We start from the raw sequence: 24,231 nt of genomic DNA on the forward strand, positions 1-24,231 counted from the left end.
GCTACCTGGAAAAAAAATGCAAAAATTATTCCTTTTCCAAACCTGTTACTCTTCATCCTGCTTGCACTTTGCAATGACTTTTGAATCAACTACTGAACATGTATTAATCTATTTACTTACTGTGATGCCAATCTGCATGTTTGGATTAATAGGAAAATTAGTCTCTGGATGTAAATGGTAGCCAAGCCTTTTTTTTTTTTGCAAAGGTTATTATGCTTTTCTCTGCTATTGAATGCAATTACCATTATGTGCTTTCCCAAAAGGAAAGGTTGATTTTACTTTCTCTCCCTCCATCTCATTCACTTTTTTCAGGCGGATGTTTCCAGTTTTGAAAATAAGTGTATCTGGATTGGATCCAAATGCCATGTATTCATTCCTACTGGACTTTGTTGCTGCTGACAGTCATCGTTGGAAATACGTGAATGGTGAATGGATTCCAGCTGGCAAACCAGAACCCCTGACACAGAGTTGTGTTTACATCCACCCTGACTCCCCTAACTTTGGGGCACACTGGATGAAAGCTCCAATCTCTTTCAGTAAAGTCAAGTTAACAAATAAAGTCAACACTGGCGGACAGGTACAGCTTTCTCCTCCCATCTCATTTGCAGTAACAAACAGGGCAATTGTGAAATATCAAGTGTGCATTAACGTAATTATACCAATCCTCTCAGCCTACTCTACTCATATAGACCATTGTTTGAAAGGAAACCAAACGTAAACAAGAATAAACAGGTCTAATTGGCACTTTCTGAGTTTAATGGACAGCGTGTTTTAGTCAGAAAAAGAGGTTTTGCTTGATGCAGTCCAGCAAGCATTAAGAGATATCCAAATGAGTACAATTTCATGTAAAAACGTTTGTAATGAGTTCAGTCATTTATGTTTTCCTTGGCACAGATTTTATTAAAATTGACATTGAACAAAAGTAAATGTTTTATGCAAAATTACATAATTAGAGTTGTTTTGTAATTATGAAATTAACTGCATTTTTTACAGGCAGAAAAAGGACAACAAATCTTAGTAACTCATTATGCAACATATTTATTGCAGGACAAATCCGTATCACTTCAGTTCTGGGACAATGTTACAGAGCTGTCTTTTTCTTTTAAAAATAATTAACAACCAAGATGTAGCACTTGTATTCTGGTCAAGTGTGATGTAATATGTTTAGTATTTCAAAATATCATGAGTAATATCTTCTCTCTTTTATGCTTTCTCTATTTTACTTGCACACGTAGATCTGTTAGGAATGTCTTTATTAATTGTTTTTTGTTTTGCACTTAAGATTGAGTTGTCAGCAGTAGACAATGGAACACCTTTTGATTTTTCCCCCTACTGTCAGCAGCAAGCTCTTGTCTAAAATGGTCAGGTACAAAGCAAACTTTTGAACGAAATTATTGAAGATTATCAGGATACAGAATGGCATTTCGCAGGGCAAGATAAGCTCCATTTTGGGTGATGTAGCTCACCAAGGCAAGAGTTACTGGCTGCCCATATTTAGTGGTTTCCTTGTAATTATTTTCCAATGCAGGACTCGACAGTCTATTCAAAAAACTGCTCTGCAAATGCCCAAACCACTGGTTTTAACTAAAATCTTTTAATGGTAAATAGGGGATTTAATGTTTTCCACATATATTTTCCCTGCAGCTGCTGATTTATAACAGTGTAAATATCCGTCAATTGCTCAGGTTTCTTTTAGGCTTTTTGATGAAGGTGGATCTGTCCAGTTATAACTTTTCCTTGCCTTCAACCCTGCCACTAACCTGACCTAACTGTCCAGCAAACTTGACTGGCACGATGTTTCTGGCTGTTAATTTCAGTGTACTCATTTGCTTTTTGTTTAATTTTATCTAAATGGTTGAATGACACTAAAATAGGTGGTTTGGTGGATAGTGAAGAAGGTTATCTCTGAGTATAATGAGACCTTGATCAGATGGGCCAATGGGCTAAGGTGCGGAAGAGGGAGTTTTATTTACTTAAATGTGAGACTATTTTATTAAGACAAACCAGGGCAGGACTTATTCAGGTTAGTGAAACTTGAACGAGTTCAGAAAAGATTTACAAGGATGTTGCCAGGGTTGGAGGATTTGAGCTATAGGGAGAGGCTGAATAGGCTGGGGCTGTTTTCCCTGGAGCGTCTGAGGCTGAGGGGTGACCTTTATAGAGGTTTATAAAATCATGACGGGCATGAATTGGATAAATAGACAAAGTCTCTTCCCTGGGTTGGGGAAATCCGGAACTAGAGGGCATAGGTTTAAGGTGAGAGGGGAAAAGATATAAAGGAGACCTCCTAAGAGGCAACTTTTTCATGCAGAGGGTGGTACGTGTATGGAATGAGCTGCTGGAGGAAGTGGTGGAGGCTGGTACAATTGCAACATTTTAAAGGCATCCGGACGGGTATATGAATAGGAAGGGTTTGGAGAGATATGGGCCGGGTGCTGGCAGGTGGGACTAGATTGGGTTAGGATATCTGGTCAGCATGGACGGGTTGGACGGTAGGGTCTGTTTCCGTGCTGTACATCTCTATGACTCTAAGTTTGAAGTGTCAGTGGGAGAACACTCAGAAGGCAGTGATCATTATATCATAAGGTTCTACATGGTGTTGGAGAACGACATGCAATAATTTGAGTAAGCAAATTTTAGTGGTGAGCTAACTTTAATGGGGCAAGAAGAGAGCTGAGCACATTTGATTGGAAGAAGAGTCAGAAAGTTCAGGTAGAGTCAAGGTATATTCTTTCAAATGGAAAAGGTGCAACAACTAAATCCAGAGTTCCCTGGATTAAAAAAGAATAAGAATTAAATTTAGGGAGAAAATGTGTGCATATGACAGGTGTCAGGCAAAAAGTACAACTGATGGTCAATTGGAAAACCAAAGGTTTAAGGGGAGGTGGAAAAGAAAATTGGAGAAGCAAAGAGAAACTTAAGAAAAAATTCTATTGGCATATACACAGTAAGAGAATAGAAAGAGGAATAGGGTGATGAGAGATTAAAAAGGCAAGTTACACACAGAGGCAGGGGCATGGCTGAGGTGTTAAATGAATCACTTATTCTGTGTTTATGAAAGAAGAGGACACTACCCATGCCATGGTGACAGAGGAGAAAACTCTATCCCGAGAAGTGTTCAAAGTTAATTATAAAGAAGTGTTGGTTATATTATTGGCACTTAAAGTTAACAAGACCAGTTGAAATGTATCTAAATATTTTGAAGAAGTGTGGGGTAGAAATTGTGGGGCATTGACTATAATCTTTCAATCTTCCCTCGACTTGGGGAGGCACCAGAAGATTGGAGAATTGCAAATATTATGGCCTTGTTCAAGAAAGGTTGTAAGGATAATCCCAGCAATTAAAGACTAGTCAGTTTAACATCAGTGGTGGGGAAATTACTGGAACAGCTATTCAGGATAGAACTAGTGATCGTTTGGAAAAAAAAACGTGTTGATTAGAAAGAATCAGCATGGATTTTGATAGGGGCAATTGTATTTAGCTCACTTACTGGAGCTTTTTGACGAGGAACCAGAAAGAGTCAATGAGGCTAGCAGTATTGATGTGGTATATCTGGATTTCCAGTAGACTTTTGATCCAGTGCCACGCAACAGACCTGTGAGGATAGTTATAGGTCATAGTGTAAAAAGGACTGCAGCAACACGGATACAAAATTAGCTGAGTGATAGGAAAGAGAATTTATTTGGGTTGCAGAAAGGTTTGGAGGGAGTTCTCCAGGCATCAATGTTGCTTTTTCTGATATATATTAATGATCTGGATCTTGGTATACAGGGGACAATTTCAAAGTTTGCAGATGACATGAAATTTGGAAGAATTATAAACTGTAAGGGGGATTGTGTGGAACTTCAAAGTGATGTGCAAACAAAACAAACCTTTCACAGTGAATAGTTAAAGTATGGAATGCAATGCCTGGAAATATACTATGATGTGGGAGTGCCGGTGTTGGACTGGGGTGGACAACGTCAGAAGTCAGACAACACTATGTTATAGTCCAACATATTTATTTGAAGTTAAAAATTACACAACACCATATGCTGCTCCTTCATTAAGTAGCTGTCTGCATCATCAGCAGTGCTCCAAAAGCTAAAGCTTTCAAATAAATCTGTTGGACTATAATCTGGTGTTGTGTGATTTTTAACTTTATGAAATTGAGGACTGCAGATGCTGGAGATTAGAATCAAGATTAGAGTGATGTTGGAAAAGCACATCAGGTTATGCAGCATCCAAGGAGCAGGAAAATCACTGTTGATTTTCCTGCTTCTCAGAAGCTGCCTGACCTGCTGTGCTTTTCCAGCATCACTCTACTCTTGATTTTAACTTTGTCCACCTCTGTCCAACACTGGCACCTCCACGTCATGTTATTTGAAATCACAAGCTTTTTGGAAATATGCTGGAGGCAGTTTCAATTGAAACATTCAAGAGGACATTTGATAATTATTTGGATAGTAATGGTGTGCTGGGATATAAAGAAAAGGCAGGAGATTGGTACTAGGTAACAGAAGTGTTGCAAGCACAATGTGCCAAATAGCCTCCCTTCTGTTCCCTAACAATTCTGTGATCCTGAGTAGCAGCATTAGTGCAATTGTGTATTAATGTAGTTCAACCACAATTTAGTTACAAAATTATGGTTTACCAAGAAATATTTTGCCATGTTTTTACAGGTAATTCTAAATTCTCTGCATAAGTACAAGCCTCAAATTCATATAGTGCGTGTCGGTGGTCCTCGCAGGATGGTTTCAAATCACTCTTTTCCAGAGACCCAGTTCATTGCAGTGACTGCATATCAGAATGAAGAGGTCAGTACAGACATCATTACAATATTGGTTTACATTTATCTTCTCATAATTATGTTGGTACATTTCATACCTTAAATATGATTGTTAGGTGTTTTTACATGAGGTATTGTAGATCCTTCTATTCATTCATTACTGATCATTTAAGGTTAAGGAAGAGAAGGCTGAGTAAGCACTTACACTTATTTTTATTCCCTATTGCAGTGAATCTAGATCATAAAAAGTATGTCAGTTTGAGGCTCTCGATGTGGAGCTTGCCAGTGATAACATTGAGCCTAATGCCTGTTCTCTCATATCCTGGTTCTTAAGAGATAATACATCTTCACAGCAGTGTCTGTGCTAGCTAATATTTCCTTCTTCTTCATCGAATTGCTTTCCACCTGATCAACAGGAAACTCAGATGTTTTCTTTATTTCGAATGTTACTGCTGTAACTGCATAGACCCAGATTTTCCAATGGTCAGATAATAGTTTCTGAATTGTAGATAGGAATTGCACATGAGGATACTGTGGACTTCCCATTGTAATAGACTCGAAAGGATTTGACCAGGATATTGGAGATTATGCTTTGCAATTTCCTTTCACTGGGAACTTTGTGAAAGTTTGCATTTTAATAGCAGAATTTGGAAGAGTAAGGAAACTTAGACTTATCTAGTCTAACTTCTGCATAACTATTAAATTTACCTCCCAACTTGCCTTATTGCTTGAACTACACTCCCCTCAAATCCTAAAACGCCACAAAATCGGACTTGACTCTATGCTGAAATCTGACACCCACTCCGCATCCACACTCAGAATCCAAAATCCCTTCCTGCCCCTGCTGGTGGACCCTACCACCAACCACAGCACACCTGAGATCTGACAACTTTCCCACAGACCTGGGAGCCACTACCACCTACCCTTATTCCTTCCAGTTGTGATATCTCCAAGTCACCCTAAGGAATCCTACACACTTCACCACATACTTTATCCTTTTGTTACCTTGCACCCTGTTGTTTACCCATCTGGCACCCTACCCATTGACATGCTACACCTTACCAACTTGCGCCCTATCTTCTGACTACTTGGTACTATACTCACCTGGCACCCCTCCCCCTTCCTCACTTACCTGGCACTCTAACCATATACATATCTTATGCACTTAATATTTCACAACAGTTATTAAAGTGTCTGTCTGCGACATTGGAAATTTAAATTTCAGAATACCGCTACCTGATTCTGTGAATAAAGAGGTGTGGTTTGCTCTCCCATGTCTGTTCTACAACATGAGGGACCTGTTGAAATGGAAATACAACTCCTCATTTTTTTGAAGGATCTCCAGTCTGAATCCCCTGGTAGAAATGCTGAGCTCTTTTGTTGTGAAAAGAAATAATCTTTGAGATTACTACTCCTCAGAAAATCCAACTGTATGTTTTGAGGTTCATTTTTTGTTTGCCTTGATTTTTTGATTTGGGATTGAGGTATGAATATTAGCAATCAGTGCAGAAGTGAGGCTGCTATGTTTGCAATGATGTTGTTGAAGGATGTGAAAAAGGCATGTGGACAGCTAAGAAAAAGAGCTAAGCACTGAAATAGATAATAATAGCATAAGGGAGAAAATAATAAAGTCTAAATGTGTCCAACTGTATAATACTAGTTCAACAAGAAAGAAGACATCACTATGTCCTTTAGATGAGGTGGGCTAAGTTGATTAAATGACAAAGGGAAACATTTAGGGGATAGTGATCTTCATTTCATAATATTAAAGATGAAGTTGTAAAATGACATGGGTTGATCCAGAGCAAGAAAATGGAGAGATCACTTCAATGGTGCAAAAATGGAGCAAAGCCAAATAGACTTGGGCTAAAGGCTGGCGGGAAAATCAGTCACAGAACAATGATTATCTTCAAAGAGGAAATGGTTTGGGTGCAGTCGGGGTATATCTCTCTGAAGGGAAGGTTAGCACAAACAAATCCAGAGTTTCCTGGATGACAAAGGAGATAGAAATTAAGTTAAAGAAGAAAAAGTGGGTTATGACAGATGAAAACCAAACTGATTAAAAAAGTATCAGAAGGGGAATGAAAAAGCAGGTACAAAAAACAAAGAGAGATTCTGAGAAAAACACTGGCAACTAACATAAGGGGAAATCTAAAGCACATCAATAGGAAAAGGAGGTATTCAGCTGATTCAAGAAGAAAGAAGGGATTTACATTTGGAGGCAGGTGGCATGGCTGAAATAGTAAAATGAATACTTTGCATCTGTCTTTACCTTACAAGACAGATGCTGTCCAGACTATGGTGACAGAGGAAGAAGCTAAGTCACCAAAACGATACAAGAGCAATCAACAAAAACAAAGAAGTGCAAACGCCGGAAATCTGAAACAAAAACAGAAATTGCTGGAGAAACTCAGCAGGTCGGGCAGCATCTGTGGAGAGAAAGCAGAGTTAATATTTCAGGTCCAGTGACTCTTCCTCAGCACTTCAGATTGGCAATTACAGACCAGTCTTAGATTAGATTATTTAGTGTGGAAACAGGCCCTTTGGCCCAACAAGTCCACACCGACCTGCCAAAGAGCAACCCACCCATACCCCTACATTTACCCTTCACCTAACACTACGGGCAATTTAGCATGGCCAATCCACCTAACCTGCACATCTTTGGACTGTGGGAGGAAACCGAAGCACCCGGAGGAAACCCACGCAGACACGGGGAGAATGTGCAAACTCCACACAGTCAGTCGCCTGAGGTGGGAATTGAACCCGGGTCTCTGGCGCTGTGAGACAACAGTGTTAACCACTGTGCCGCCCAGTCAATTTATCTTTGGTGAGCAGGAAACCTTGAGGAACCACTTTTTGGGATAGAATTAAGTCACATGGAAAATGTTGATTTAGAAGTGTCAGCATAGATTTGTTGAGGTAAAATTGAGTCTGATTTGCTGGAATATTTTTGAAGACCGAACAGAAAGGGTTGATTGGGTCAAATATGTTGATGCTGTGTACGGGGAGTGCCAGAAGGTATTTGAAAATGTGTGAGAAAAATTATTGGTCATGGGATAAAACGAACAGTAGAAACATAGATACAAAACTGACTGAGTGATATGAAACAGAATAATGATTAATGATTTCTTTTTGGGCCAGATGAATTTGATAGTGGAGTTCCTGAGATGCCGGTATTGGGACCTTTGATTGGCCTGATACATATCCATGGTCTAGACATTGATGTGCAGGTGACAATTTCAAGGTTTGGCTAAGGCATAACTTGATAGCAATGTATGTTGTGAGGAGGATCAGTAGAACTCCAAAAGATATGAGTTGGTGGAAAGGTGAATATTTGACAAACGAAGCACAGTGTGGAGAATGTGAGGCAGTTTACTTTGGTACAAGAACGTGGAGAGACATTATGAAATAAAGGGCATTACTTTATTTGAGGATGTTGAGGAGCAGAGCAGCTTGCTGTATATGTATGTTAGAACAAATGGAGAGAGCAGATAATAAAGCATGCATCATTCTTGACTTCATTCAGAGACATAGAGTACAGGAGCAGTGAGATAATGATAAACTTATAAAAGACACTGGTTAGGTCACATTTGGAGTACTTATACAGGTATAGGTGCCACACAATGGGAAAGATGTAATTGGACTGAAGACAGTGCAGAAGAAATTTGTGGATGGTTAAGGGGTTGAGATGTATTGGTTATAAGGAAAGACTTGAGAAGCTAGGACAGTTTTCCTTGGTAAGGAGAAATTTGATAGAAGTTGTCAAAATCATGAACAGTCCAGACAGAGTAGATAGGGAGATACAGTTCGCATTCATAAATGGATCAAGGATCAAAGGGAAGATCCTTTTAAAGTGATTTGCAACAAAGTGAGAAAAACATTCTCAGACAATGAGTAGCTAGAGTTTGGGATGCACCAGCTGGAAGTCTGGTGAGGGTGGGTTCGAGTGAGGAGTTCATTAGATAATTATTAAAATAGAAACAATGCAGGACAGTGGGTAAAATACAGAAGATTAGCACTAGGTTTAAAATATTAACTTAGTCAGTGCAGACATGCTGGATTGAATAACTTCCTTCTGCCCCATAACAATCCTATGAATTTAAATATTTGTGTTGCTGCAACACTGTCATATGTGGCCAACTGTACCCATTTACAGAGTCTTTCTCTTACAGTCATACTGAGAGCTCATTTGAACACTTTGTAGATTTTCTCAAGACTTTCTGGTCTTAAGACCTGCAGAAGAGAGCTTAATTGCAGAGTGAAGCTGTAGCCAGAAGGAACAATAAACAGATGAAGGGCTTTTGCCTGAAACGTCGATTTTCCTGCTCCTCGGATGCTGCCTGACCTGCTCTGCTTTTCCAGCACCACACTAACCTTGACTCTAATCTGCAGTACCCATTTCCGCCTAATAAACAGCAAGTCAAGGGAACTGAGTAAACTTTGTCTGACTCACAATTCCATCAATAATTCAATGAATTGAAGAGGGATTAGGAGGAAGAGTGCTTGTGTGAATTAGCTGCTAGAAGGTGACAGTTTATGAATATCCTGTAGACCAGAAGGCAGAGAACTGTATACAAATGAAAATCTTCTCACTTTACAAATGTTCAAAGGTATATTGGTTGTAAGAGGAAAAAAAGTAGCCTCTACCTTAGTGTTAGTTGCCTTAAGATTTATATTGAGACTTCTTTGTATAATTCACTCTCTACATTTTGGGTTTTATGTGTTTTGTCTTAAGGTTACAGCTCTGAAGATCAAGAACAATCCTTTTGCAAAAGCATTCCTGGATGCCAAAGAAAGGTTTGTCAACAGTAAGCAGTAAAATCATGCAATGACACTTTTTATGGATTGGTTGTTACTTGATGTCTCTCTTGTCTTTCTAATGATACGTTTACAATAAGTTTAAAATATATTTTGCTGTGTATTGCACAAAGTAAAAATAATATGTGGGAAGCCACTATAATACTAAATTTATTTACATCTCCTTAAATGACAGACAATATAACAAAATACCAGGCTGTAACAATATACAAAGGTTGCAGTTTTGGTTTACTGGTAACGTGCCAATAGATTGTAGAATAAGCCCCACAACTGGCAACACTGTAGTCCTGACTTAAAGAAAAATTAAACTGTAAAAATCCAATTGGGTGAAAGTAAAAAGGCATTCACTGGTATTAGAAGAGATACCATGGTAAGTGATTTTTAAATTCATCTATGGGATGTGAATGTCACTGGATGGCCAGCATTTGCTGACAAAAGCAATTTGGGTTTGAAAGTGGTGGTGTGCCATTTTATTGAAATGTATGTACCTTTGCATATATTGCTATTCCCTTTTGACAAGACAAAGTGCCAGTACAACTACCTGTGAGTGGAAAGTCAGGGAAATGACCTGCCAAGTTAGCACACATTGCTGGTTCCTTTTCTCAGCAATTCTTATTTCCTCAGAAATTAAGTTGCCATTTGGGACCAGTGTATTACATGTACAGAGTTCTTGAGAGTTTAATCACAAAATTGCTTTGTAAAGTTATGAGAAATGCTTAGGACTGAAGACAAGTCTCCCTTCAATTATGCAACTTCCTAACATCATCAAATCTATTTGTTTGTACAGCTCAGTGCCTAAAATCATCGAGAGAACCAGGACCACAGCTGACCAGGAATAATAAAGCAGTTCTTGGACTTGAAGGGATATTACGAGTATAGACATGTTTACATAACTGGAGAGGTCATTTTTAGCCATCCTGCTGCAATCCAGCATGTATCCTCCCTTTGCTATTATCATTTGATCTTCAGAGTCCATTTCAATATCCCAACAATAGGATATTCATTTCATAATCGACTGTTTCAAACATTAAGAACATTTGACCTTGCTTACTTTAAAGCTGCTGTCCACGAAAAATATTGAAAAATGTGTTCCCTTTTCTTCCTGCAGATTCTTCTCAAGATGAGAGCCTAAAGAATTGATGGTTTAATGCATGTTGGGTCAAGCATTGCATCTGACTGCATTCTTTTTTTTCAAAAGACAGTTGATAATCTGAGTGATACACAGATTATACAGCCTGGGTTACCTCACATCAAGTTTGTTTTGAAGGGGAAGCATTCTATCAGGCAAATGGCCCTACATGGTACAAAATTAATTTGGGAAAAATGGGAGGGCAGGCTTTGGTTATATGCTCATCATGGCCTATTACTACTCTTCCACTACTTGTTGCTGGAGCACACCAAACCTCCCTGTAAATAACCTTTTTGTTTCTGTTTCTTGTTCATTCTCTACTCGTTGCTAATGTGTTGTTTTGCTCTCTGAATGAAAAGTACCTGAAAACAAGAGAAAGAAGCTGAGGAAGCACAGGCTGGTCCAGTTGCCTTGGTGTATTCGAGCAATTCATTCTTCTTCCCTAGATGAACATAAACCTATTGTTGTGCACCAGAGGGCCCTTTTGATAGTTCACAAACTGTACCGTTTTATACCTATGCAATGTGAGTAGAAAAGAATTGACTTCGAGCCTGATATTCTTCAGCATAGAGTCAGCACATTTCCCTCAGCAAACAATCAATAGACATTCATCTCACACAGGGACATAAACAGTTCATTCAGTAGCTCAAGCCTGTTCTGCCACTCAGTGAGTTTGTAACTGATCTATAGCCTAACTCCATCCACATTCTTTAATATTCTTTGCCATGTAAGGTATCTATATCTGTGAACTTAGAGTCATAGAGATGTACAGCATGGATACAGACCCTTCAGTCCAACCTGTCCATGCCGACCAGATGTCCCAACCCAATCTAGTCCCACCTGCCGGTACCCAGCCCACATCCCTCCGAACCCTTCCTATTCATATACTCTTCCAAATGCCTTTGAAATATTGCAATTGTACCAGCCTCCACCACTTCCTCTGGCAGCTCATTCCATACACGTACCACCCTCTGTGTGAAAAAGTTGCCCCTTAGGTCTCTTTTATATCTTTCCCCTCTGATCCTAAACCTATGCCCTCTAGTTCTGGACTCCCTGACCCCAGGGACAAGACTTTGTCTATTTATCCTATCGATGCCCCTCTTAATTTTGTAAACCTTTATAAGGTCACCTCTCAGCCTCCACTCCAGGGAAAACAGCCCTAGCCTATTCAACCTCTCCCTATAGATCAAATCCTGGCAACAATCTTCTAAATCTTTTCTGAACCCTTTCAAGTTTCACAACATCTTTCTGTTAGGAAGGAGACCAGAACTTCAACTGTTAATTGAACCAACATCTATAATTTTCAGAAAGTTTCACATTTCTACATGGAGACAAGTTTTCAAGCTTCTCTCTTAATTCAATGGTCTATTTCAAAATTAAAGGCCATGTCCCGTATCCTACAGTCACCTACCAATGGAAAATGTCTCTTCATCAACCTACACACCTTTTTTGAAAGCCTAAAAAAGCTCAATCCACTCATCTTTTTTACCTTCTGTATTCCTGTGAATACAAAACTACTTCATTTCCTCTGTTCTCATAGTTCAATGCTTGGAGACCAAAGAATTCCATGGCTCTCACACTGATGCCATGCTCAAACATCAGTTTTTGAGGCAGACTGAAATCATCTTTGCAACCACTGACTGTGGATTGGATGATTTACAGTTCAGTTTGTAGTATATGACACTATTCATAGGCTCCTTTTCAAGGAAAACAAGCACATCCTGATTCACTGCCCCTCTTTGAGCTGTGGGTAGATACAGCAGGATTGGTACATATTCTGGTTAGCTGGATACAGCAGAGTTAATGTTTTAGGTTCAATGACCTTTCATCAGACCTCCTGAAGCTCTAAAACTACTGGAGTTCTGCTGAAGGGTGACTGAACCTGAAGCATAAACAGAAATTTCTGGAAAAACTCTGCAGGTCTGGCAGCATCTGTGGAGAGAAACCAGATTAATGTTTCGGGTCCAGTGACCCTCCTTCAGAACTGATGGTAGTTAGGAGAAAGATGTTTTTTATGCAAAAGATACAGTGGGGGAAGGGGTTAAGGAGTAAACAATAGGTGAACATAGAGCCCAAAAAGACAGAAGAACACTTTGCCAGACAAAGGAATGGATAGCGGTCAGCCTGGGAGGATGAATAGCTAATATTGGGGACTATTAGTGGCTAACAATGAGCTGTGTGTAATAGCAGACCACGTGATAACAAGGCCTGGTGTGTAGGGATTGGGGTAAGGACATGAGAGAATGACTGACTGAACCTGAACTGTTGCCTCTGCTTTCTTTCCACAAATGCTGCTGGACGTGCTGAGTTTCTCCAGTAATTTCTGTTTTTATTGTAGATTTCCCGCATCTGCAGTTCTTGATTTTACTTGAACATTTTCTTTTGTAGTCTTACTGAATTAACAATGCAACAGAGGTACATCTTGTGCAACAGCAGTGTACTACACAATACATAATGGCATTATACTTCTTTTGGAAATAGATAGAATGTAGAACATTACAGCGCAGTATAGGCACTTCGGCCCTCAATGTTGCGCCAACCTATGAAACCAATCTGAAGCCCATCTAACCTACACAATTCCATTCTCATCCATATGTCTATCCAATGAATATTTAAATGCCCTTAAAGTTGTCAGGTTTAATACTGTTGCAGGCAGGGCAGTCCATGCTCTTACTACTCTGAGTGCAGAAACTACCTCTGACGTCTGCCTCATAGCTTTAAATTGAGGGGTGATAGTTATGTCCCCTTGTCCTAGCCATCACCATCCAAGGAAAAAGGCTCTCACTGTCCACCCTGTCTAACCATCTGATTATTTTATATGTTTCGATGAAGTCACCTCTCAACCTTCTCTCTAACGAAAATGGCCTCAAGTCCCTCAGCCTTTCCTCATAAGACCTTTCCTCCATACCAGGCAACATCCTAGTAGATCTCCTCTGAACCCCTTCCGAAGCTTCCACATCCTTCTGATAGTGCTGTGACCAGAACTGTTTGCAAGGCTCCAAGTGCAGCCGTACCAGAGGTTTGTGCAGCTGCAGCATGATCTCATGGCTCCGAAACTCAATCAATCTACCAATAAAAGCTAACACACTGTTTGTCTTCTTAACAAGCCTATCAACCTGGGTTGGCAACTTTCAGGGATCTATGTATATGGATCCTATCTGCTATGATCTCTCGTTCATCTATACTATCACGAATCTTCCCATTATCCCAGTACTCTTTATTCCTGTTGCTCCTTCCAAAGTGAATCACCTCACACTTTTCTACACCAAACTCCATTTTTCACCTCTCAGCCCAGCTCTGCAGCTTATCTATGTTCTTCTGTATCCTTCAGTACTATCCAAAACTCCACCAACCTGATTGTCATCCGCAAATTTATGAACACATCCTTCTACGCCTTCATCCAGGTCATTTATAAAAATGACAAACAGCAGTGGCTCCAAAACAGATCCTTGCGGTACACCACTAGTAACTGAACTCCAGGATGAATACCACCACCCTCTGTCTTCTTTTAGCTAACCAATTTCTGATATAAACCACTGATTCATCCTCAATTCCATGCCTCCATATTTTGTGCAATAACCAACCATGGGGAACCTTAACAATCACTTTACTAAAATCCATATACACCACTTCAACCGCTTTACCCTCATCCACCTGTTTGGTAATCTCATAGAACTTAGTACGGTTTGTAAGGCATGACCTACCCTTGACAAAACTGTGTTGACTATTGCTTTTTAGATGATTATAAATCCAATCTCTTATAACCTTTTCCAACACTTTACCCACTACCGAAGTAAGGCTCACAGGTCTATAATTACCAGGGTTTTCTCTACTCCCCTCTTTAAACAAGGGGACAACATTTGCTATTCTCCAGTCTTCTGGCACTATTCCTGTAGACCATGATGACATAAAGACCAAAGCCAAATGCTCTGCAATCTCCTTCCTGGATTCCCAGGGAATCCTAGGATAAATCCCATCTGACCCAGGGGACTTATCTATTTTAACACTTTCCAGGATTGCTAACACCTCTCCCTTCTGAACTCAATCCCATCTAGTCTAGTAGCCTGTATCTCCGCATTCTCCTCGACAACATTGTCTTTTTCCAGTGTGAATACTGATGAAAAATATTCATTTAGCCCTTCATTTATCTCCTCAGACTCCGCACAACTTCCCACGACTATCCTTGATTGGCCCTAATCTTACTCTAGCCATTCTTTTCTTCCTGATAAACCTATGGAAAGCTTTAGGGATTTCCTTGATCCTATCTGCCAACTAATTCTCATGTCCCCTCTTGGTTCTTCTTAGATCTCTCTTTAGGTCTGTCCTGGCTAAATTATAACTCTCAAGCCCCCTAGCTGAGCCTTCATGTCTCATCCTAATATACGCCTCCTTCTTCCTCTTGACAAGAGATTCAACTTCCTTAGTAAACCACGGCTCCCTTGTTTGACAACTTATTCTCTGCCTGACAGGTACATACTTATCAAGGACACGCAGTAGCTGTTCCTTGAATAAGCTCCACATTTCAATTGTGCCCATCCTGTGCAGTTTCCTTCCCCATTCTATGCATCTTGAATCTTGCCTAATCACATCATAATTCCCTTTCTCCCAGCTATAACTCTTGCTCTGTGGTGTATATGTATCCCTTTCCATCACTAAAGTAAACATAACTGAACTGTGGTCACTATCGCCAAAGTGCTCACCTACCTTGAAATCTAACACCTGGCCAGGTTCATTACCCAGTACCAAATCCAATGTGGCTTTGCCTCTTGTTGGCCTGTCTACATAATGTGTCAGGAAACCCTCCTGCACACATTGGACAAAAGCTGACCCATCTCAAGTACTCTAATTATTGTATTTCCAGTCAATATTTGGAAAGTTAAAGACCCTCATAACAACTAGGGCACAGTGGTTAGCACTGCTGTCTCAGCACCAGAGACCGGGTTCAATTCCTCCCTTGGGCAACTGTCTGTGTGGAGTTTGTATATTCTCCCCGTGTCTGCGTGGGTTTCCTCTGGGTGCTCCGGTTTCCTCCCACAGTCCAAAAATGTGCAGGTTAGGTGAATTGGCTATGCTAAATTGCCCATAGTGTTAGGTGCAGGGGTAAATGTAGGGGTCTGGGTGGATTGCGCTTCGGCGGGTCGGTGTGGACATGTTGGGTTGAAGGACCTGTTTCCACACTGTAAGTAATCTAATCTACCCTGTCACTCTCGCTCCTATCCAGAATCATCTTTGCTATCATTTCCTCTAAATCTCTGAAACTATTCGGAAGCCTATAGAAAACTCCCAACAGGGTAACCTCTCCTTTCCTGTTTCTAACCTCAGCCCAAACTACCTCAGTAGATGAGTCCTCAAAGTCCTTTCTGTCACCTGCAATACTACCCCTGACTAACAATGCCCCCCCCACCTCCCCCTTTTACCACCTTCTCTATTCTTACTGAAATATATAAATCCTGGAACCTGCAACAACCATTCCTGTCCCTGCTCTATCCATGTTTCTGAAATGGCCACAACATCGAAGTCCCAACTACAACCCATGCTGCAAGTTCACCCACCTTATTCTGGATGCTCCTGGTGGTGAAGTAGACACACATCAAACCAATTTCCTGCTTGCCAGTGCACTCTTGCAACATTGAAACCTTATTTTTGACCTCACCACTCTCAACCTCCTGGACACTGCAACTACAATTTAGGTCTCATTCCCCTGCCGAATTAGTTTAAACCCTCCTGAAGAGTATTAGCAAACATTCCCCACCCCAGGATATTGGAACTCCTCTGGTTTGGGAGTAGACCATTCTGTTTTTAGATGTTTCACCGAACCTTGGATGAGCTCCCAGTTATCCAGGTATCTGAAAGCCTCCCTGCTGCACCATCCCTGCAGCCACGTGTTCAACTCCTCTCTCTCCCTGTTCCTCATTTTGCTAGCACATGGCATGGGAAACGAACCACATCTAATAACTCTGTTTGTTATAGCTCTAAGCTTCCACCCTAGCTCCCTGAATTTCTGCCTTAAATCACGATCCTTTTCCTACCTATGTTGTTAGTACCTATGTGGACCATGATTTGGGGCTGCTCCCATCCCCTCAAGGATCCCAAAAACACGATCAGAAACATCATGAACCCTGACACCTGGAGGCAACACACCAACTGTGAGTCTCTCTCATTCCCACAGAACTTCCTATCTGTCCCCCTAACTATGGAGTCCCCAGTGACTAATGGTCTGCTCCTTTTTCCCCATCCCTTCTGAGCAACAGGGACAGCAACAGAGATGTGTACCCCATGGCTTACCCATCCCCACCCAACAATATCCAAAACTTTTTGTTGAGGGGAACAACCACAAGGGATCCTTGCACTGCCTGCCAGTTCCCTTTCCGTCCCCTAACTGTAACCCATCTGCCTTTTTCTTGTACCTGAGGTGTGACTACCTCCCTGTAACTCCTCTCAATAACCCTCTCCACCTCCTGAATGATCTGAAGTTCATCCAGCTCTAGCTCCAGTTCCCTAACACAATTTTGAGAAGCTGGAGTTAGGTGTACCTACCGCAGATGAAGTTAGCAGGGACACTAGAGGTGATGCTTACCTCCCACATTCTGCAGGAGGAACATTCAACTGCCCTAACCTTCATTCGCACTATTCTAAATTCCAATGCCCAAATACTGTTTTGGATCACATAACCACCCAAATATATTACTTCACATACTCAGCAGTCCTGTGTCCACACCTGCTCCCATGTGAGCTCCCCCTATTCATGAGGTAAGTTTTAAAATTAATGATTAACCTTCCTTTCGGCCCCCGAGTCAACATTCCTGCTCTTCCTGCTGCTGAAACAAAAAAAATCGATTTCTGCCATTACGTGTATGTTTTGTAATACTGGTGTACTAAGCTAAGGTGCAAGTTGTTCTGTTCACAGAATACCATATCACATGCATTGCTTAATGCAGAGTCATTCATTCAGATATTGTTAGTCAATGAGGTTAATGAGGGGACGGTGGGTGAAACACTCAGCTTCAGTGAAAAGAGAATGATGCTGATACCTTAGCCAATCAGTTGCTGTTGGGATCAGCTCCACATGTACAGCTTAGCAATTGATACAACACAGGACCTGCCTTTGCAAGGAAATTACTGAATAGGTAAAAGGTCTTCCAAACAAAATTTGAAAATGCATAGACCACACTGCTCTTGTACAACCCCTGATATCTCCATGGCAATGATAATAAAGCCACTTAGGGCATGTGGAATTCCACGGCCATCTGCAGAGGAGGGTCCAAGATTGAGAGCTCAAGTCATACTTTTTACTGAATGCTGTGAATGGGATCGTGAGGATATTGAACTCTAGATCGGTACTTGATTTTGCACATCAACCTCCTGCATAGTGCTCCAGAGGCTGATTGGGAGGTTTCTTTAGGATGCCTACATAGTGGGAGTACAAACAGAAGAAAGCACTGATTAGATTATTTCTTCAAAGAGGAACTGCCTATCTGTTGATTTCATTCAGCTTCTCCAAGGATTCGTGAGGCAGAGGAGAATGTGGATACTCTCCTCTTCGGCTTCCTATAGAGTCCTTCAGGGTCAAGGATAACTAGCTTCCATTCTAGCTTGGTGGATTCTGAGATGGATGCTAAGTTCAATGCATGATCTGCAGACTCTGCCATATATGTTGCAGGTGCTTTCAGATATCTAAGTCTCTGAATCATATAGGAGTGTAGGGCTTGTCATCTGTTTGGAATAGCACCAATTCCTGCATCTTGAGTGACAAAGCCATTTCTATTCTGTAAGATCTCAGAAGCAGCTTTCTCAGTCATGATTATGCATCATACAAGTTAGTTTCAATGCATGAAAATCATAAAATGCAAGCAGAAAACAGTGTTGTGTTTTTCATTAGTTTGCATTCAGAATAAAGTAAAGAATTACATTTTTTCAAAACATTCATTACCTTCTTTTGAGAAGGGGTGGAAAAATGGGTAAACATCCTCAGAGGAGGGATGAAGGATTTTTGTTTGGATTCAGCAAAAGCTGACTGCACTTTTATACCTGTTAAAATGCATACCTGAGCCAGGTGTGACTTTGCCTGGGATGGGTTTGCAGGAGATATTGCAGGTCATAATGGATTGCATGAAGAGTGAGTATGGAGGTGACCAGTTAAAAGTCTCACCTCAGTCCTCTAATGCAGCATCCCAGCTCCCAACATTACCTATCGGTCCCTTCAACTTCACCTCTCACTCTTTGTTACCATTGCCCCCTTGGTTGGATTGTCCCCTCAGATCATCCCATACACCTCCATGCCCTTCACCCACTTCTATGCCACCCCATGCTCAATTAGAATATCAAGCCACCTTCAGGTACTCCCATGTATCCAGCATTGTTTTTCACCAGAGCACACTACATTGAGTTATGGCAATAGCAATGGGTATTATTTAAAAGTCATGGTGAAAGAATTAATCTGTAACAATCTAGTACAGCATATCCAACACCATCACACCGAGCATGGGGATCTCCCCAGGGCTGTGCGCTCAGTCCACTCTGTTCACCCTGCTGATACATGACTGTGCACTGATGCACAGGTTGAATCATATCATCAAGTTTGCTGATGATATGACTATAGTGGGTATCATCAGCACGAGTGACGAGTCAGCATATAGAGAGGAGGTGCAGTGGCTAACAGACTGGTGCAGAGCCAACAACCTGTCTCTGAACATGGACAAGGTGAAAGAGATGCTGACTTCAGGAGGGCACGGAGCGACCACTCTCCACTGAACGTTGATGGTTCCCCATGGACATCGTGAAGAGCACCAAATTTCTTGGCGTACACCTGGCAGAGAATCTCACATGGGCCCTTAACACTAGCTCCATAGCCAAGAAAGCCCATCAGCATCTCTACTCTCTGTGCAGGTTGAGGAAAGCCCACCTCCCACTTCCCTTATCTTCACCACATTCTACACAGGGTTCATTGAGCGCACCCTGAGCTGCTGCATCATTGCCTGGTTCGGGAATTGCATCATCTCTGATCATAAGACCCAACAACAGATAGTGAGGACAGCTGAGAACATCATCGAGGTCCCTCTTCCCTCCATTACACGCATTTATGCCACATGCTGCATCTGAAGGGCTGATCATTGTGAAAGATCCAGATACCCCTCACTCAAACTCTTCTCCCTCCTGCCATCTGACAGAAGATACCAGAGCATTTGGTCTCTCACAGCCAGACTGTGCAACAGTTTCTTCCCCCAAGCCATCAGGCTCCTTAACATAGTATGATCGGACTCTTTCCCATCTGAAATTTTTAGCACAACTTCAAATTGCTGATAGAAAAATGTCTTTTACTTATCATTCTTCTATTGCACTGTAACTTGCGTGTTTTATACTTATGCACTTTATGCTGTGTATGAGTGTGTAGTTTGTGCTGTCCATGTAGCATCCTTGGTGCTGAAGGAACACTGTCTTGATTTTACTGTGTCAGTTGTATATGGTAGAAATGACAAATAAAAGCTACTCCATTCTACTCTACAACCTGGAATTCAAGCACACTATCATTGATATTGAAAAGCCAAAGAAAATCTACACCACTGCAAAATATATTGTAATCTTCTAAGTTCCTATCCGGTTTAAAAACAATTGAGAAAATATAGTCAAGGCTTTACGGTCATTGCAATTTTTTTTTAAAGTTCAAATCATTCTTAAAGCAATAGATGGCCTACTAAGCTAAAAGTCATCATCTAGCTTTTGAAAGCCAAGTATTCATAATGGCTACAGCTGTCTTAACAGAAGCTTCCAACTACATTGTCTAAAACTAGCAGAATAAAATTGTGTTCTTTCTTTTCAAAATAAAGTGGCTGTCAATCAATGAGGGAAACAGTGCTTTTTTTCAAAAGTAGGAATTTACCAAACAAACATAACCATCATACCACTTAAGTCCAGCACAAAATATTACAGTAGATGCTGACAGAACATTTTTCTTTTTAACTTTTTTTGTGTGATTTGGCACTTTTGACAATGGGAAAAGTAGCAGAATGTGAGACAATGATTACATACTGCTGGTTAATCTACGGGTCAACTTACCTTTGCAATAGAGAGCCTGAGGATGAATTACTGAATTAAAAAACATCTACCTTACAATGCAGCATTTAATAGTGACATTCAAATGTGTTGAAACATTTGCACATACCTTTCCAAATGCATTTGACTCCCAGCAGTCTTCACTTCCCCCAACGGTCTTCCCCATTTCCATTGGAAGTTTTTCCTCTCAAGGAAGTGTGTGTGTTTTTTTTTCAGGATTACAAAACCCACACCAGCACATGAAAATAGTATAGTCTGTAAGAACAAAAAGAAATTCCTGTAGTCTCACAACTGGGTCTCTAGTCTGAGAAGAGGTGTATGTATGATTTAAGGCCTATCTGAACCACAAAAAAGGCAAGATGAAATGGTTTAGGGTGGAGAAGGCACAGAAAAAAAATATTTTTCCATCAAAAACAAAACTAAATTCAGCATTTCATCACCCAGTTTGCACTTCTTTTGGAAAACAGAAATTCGGCCAATATGTGAGTTGGAATTTATGATATGTTTCATAATGTTCTAGTTAACTGTTGTTGTTGAAGCTGACCAGCCTGGACTAGATAGTATAACTAAGGTGACAGCAACTGAGGTGGACAGGTATGTTAACCTTGGTCTATAATTATGCATTCTGATTGAAGGAAGGAATGGTACATAGCACCTGTGCTATATTCATACCTATCTATCTTAAAATCTGAATTAATTAATCTCCCTTCTGTAGTTCTTGAAAAGTTGGAACTCCCAAAGGGATTAGCATCTTACAAATTATGTACAGATCAAATTGCAACAGTGTTTAAAACTATGTTAGGCAAATAAGAGATAACTAACAGCCTTGCATTGCAAAGATGTGTATTTATTATTTTCTTGCCATTCCTAATCATCCAAAATGGGTGTTAGATTGTCTTGTTGAACTACTGCATTCCATGTTGGTGTCAGTACACCCACAGTGCTGTTTGGAAGGTAATTCCTGGATTTTGATCCAGCGACCGTGAAGAAACACTGTACAGTTACAAGTCAAGCTGCTGTGTGGTTTTATCGGCAGCTTTTAACTTATGGTCTTCCTATGCACCTTCTGCCCTTGTCCTTCTAAATGGTCATGGGTTTCAAAGGTACTGTAAAAAGGTATATAATAATGCATATTAAGGGTTTTTTAAACAAAACTTCATGACCAATATTGAGACCACCTTACATACTTAGGAAAGAGAGCATCCAGTCAGACACTAATGGTACCTGCTTATACTGGTAACCTGCTCTATAGCAGTAAGTGAAGTTCAGTTATATGATCAGAGGCCCTTTGTTTTGGCATGGAGAAAGCCAGGATTTATATATTGTTTTAACTGAATGATGGAACAATTAGGCACAAAGCTGTTCCAAGGTCTATAATTCCAAAACTTTATCTGAACTCTTACAGAGCCAGTTATAAGGATTGCACAGATGACTCTGAAAGTCAGCACATAAGTTATCCTCAAAGTAAGTACAGTATTAAATTTTGAATAGGCATGCTAGTATGTAAAACATTGATGCGATAATGACCATTGAGTTTAGTAATGACTAGATTATTGGAGCTATGAAGGAGATGGTTTTATAGTTTCTCTGGATGAATTGCAGGGAGGAAGTGAACTGGGTGTTGTTAATTGAATCTGGAATGATTAAAATACAGTACCTATGTATCATTCATGTTTAGAGCATTGGTGGTGATTTGACTTTTTTTTAATTTCTAAAAACAAACCATTATTTATTTTGCCCTGGTGATATTTTAAAATCTGACTCTTATTTATACACCAAAATCTTATCTGTAGCAAGAAATAGATGCAACATTTATATTATTTTCATTCAATTCTGTATGTTCTCAATATGACATAGAAATGTACTGCACAACTTGGATACTGCATATAATTATATAACTGGTAAATTCTGAATAATTCATATTATTTATGGATGAAGCTTTGTTTTAGGTATCCATAGGCACTGCATAATTCTACATTTCAAAAAAAAAGCATCCAACATAGATAATATTTTCAAATTCGAAACCTCAGGGACAGCATCAAATTTGAGAACATTGCCTGAGTTCTGGCAATTTCTTTGATAATTTGTTAAGACCAAAGAGCATCCAGAGAATGAGAAAACAATGCTATAAAAGGAAAATTGTTAACAGACAGATTTCATCCATAATTACATTGAGAACCTCTTTCAGGTTTAGTTTTGTTGTAAATGAATACCTGCACTCCATTTCTTTCTATAATTCAGCATATAATACTGAATTTCTTATGAAGACATAAGATCACGATGATTGAACCAGAATTATAATTTATTTCATTGCTTACTGCGCAGTTTAATAGCAGCTGCTTTGAGATGAGAAGAGTCTAAATAGGACATTTTGCAAAAATACATTCTCATTTTTACAACATTTCTTGTCTGTTTTCCAAAAGTGTGTTACTTTCAAATGCTGAAATCAACAACCTTCTTATCCTAACACACATTTTATTGCAAACTAAATATTAAAATTTAAGAAAGACATAAATACCAATATTTTGAATTTTAAAAAATTATTTTTTGATTACATAATGGAAGTATAGTGCAGGCAGAATAGTTGATGTAAAATGATTAAGAACATAATTTCTGAACTATTATCGTCACTGATTTTACTGGAACCATTTTTTTTTCTTCTCACCAGTAAGCAGCTGGTTGATTCCCAATGCTGAGGCTATTTGTGCACCAACACATCATCAATACTGTGCTGCCTTACCGCTGCCTGGTGCCCATGGGTACCATAGCTGTGAACGCTATCCCTCACGGCGCAGGCACCTTGCCAGTCCATATCCAACATCCTACATACACAGAAATTACTCAACAGGTAAGATCAAACCTATTAATTAAACTGTCAATCGATGGATTACACTGATTAATCAACAATAGTAATTCACCATTTGAAAATGCTTTTCCAAAACTATGAAACATACAATCTGTAATGGATTTAAACCCATTAGTGGTTTAATTATTTTAACGAGTTCATTGATGTTTATTATAGGAACGACAGTAGGCCATTCAGCACCTCAAGGCTGTTCCGCCATGGCTGATCTGTGACTTAACTCCATATAGCTGCCTTTGTCCCATATGCCTTAATATCTTTGCTTAACAAAAACAAAACAATCTCAGACTTAACATTAGCAACTGATTTGGCAGAATGCCTCATCATCAGAACTTTCAAATAAGCACTAAGGTGTAGCTTGGTTGATGATGAGGAAGACACTTCCTGTCAAATTGTTCGTGCATACCTGGGCTCTCTATGCTACTGTACAGCGCCTTGGAGAGAGCTGCTGTGGTGGAGAGACTGTCACACATCTCCTTCTAAAATGTGCCTTTGCAAAGAAAATCTGGAGAGAAATGTTCTATGGTGTTGTAAAGATTTGACCTGAGCCGCTCTGTGATGCACAAGTCTATGCTATAGGGGCATCCCATGGATGCACACTGA

The 24,231-nt window shown here is 40.1% G+C and overlaps 1 protein-coding gene across 1 annotated transcript in view; it reads left to right on the forward strand.

Annotated features, from left to right (window-relative positions):
• LOC140485922 (T-box transcription factor TBX19-like) overlaps positions 1-24,231 on the forward strand; it is a 57,538-nt gene that overhangs the window by 20,853 nt on the left and 12,454 nt on the right. The window contains exons 2-6 of the mRNA XM_072584368.1: positions 313-577; positions 4,662-4,796; positions 9,504-9,565; positions 22,171-22,227; positions 23,513-23,613. Of these exons, the coding sequence (XP_072440469.1) occupies positions 313-577; positions 4,662-4,796; positions 9,504-9,565; positions 22,171-22,227; positions 23,513-23,613 (620 nt within the window). The remainder of the gene's footprint in view (positions 1-312; positions 578-4,661; positions 4,797-9,503; positions 9,566-22,170; positions 22,228-23,512; positions 23,614-24,231) is intronic.

Source organism: Chiloscyllium punctatum, chromosome 15 (assembly GCF_047496795.1).
Source record: "Chiloscyllium punctatum isolate Juve2018m chromosome 15, sChiPun1.3, whole genome shotgun sequence".
NCBI lineage: Eukaryota > Metazoa > Chordata > Chondrichthyes > Orectolobiformes > Hemiscylliidae > Chiloscyllium > Chiloscyllium punctatum.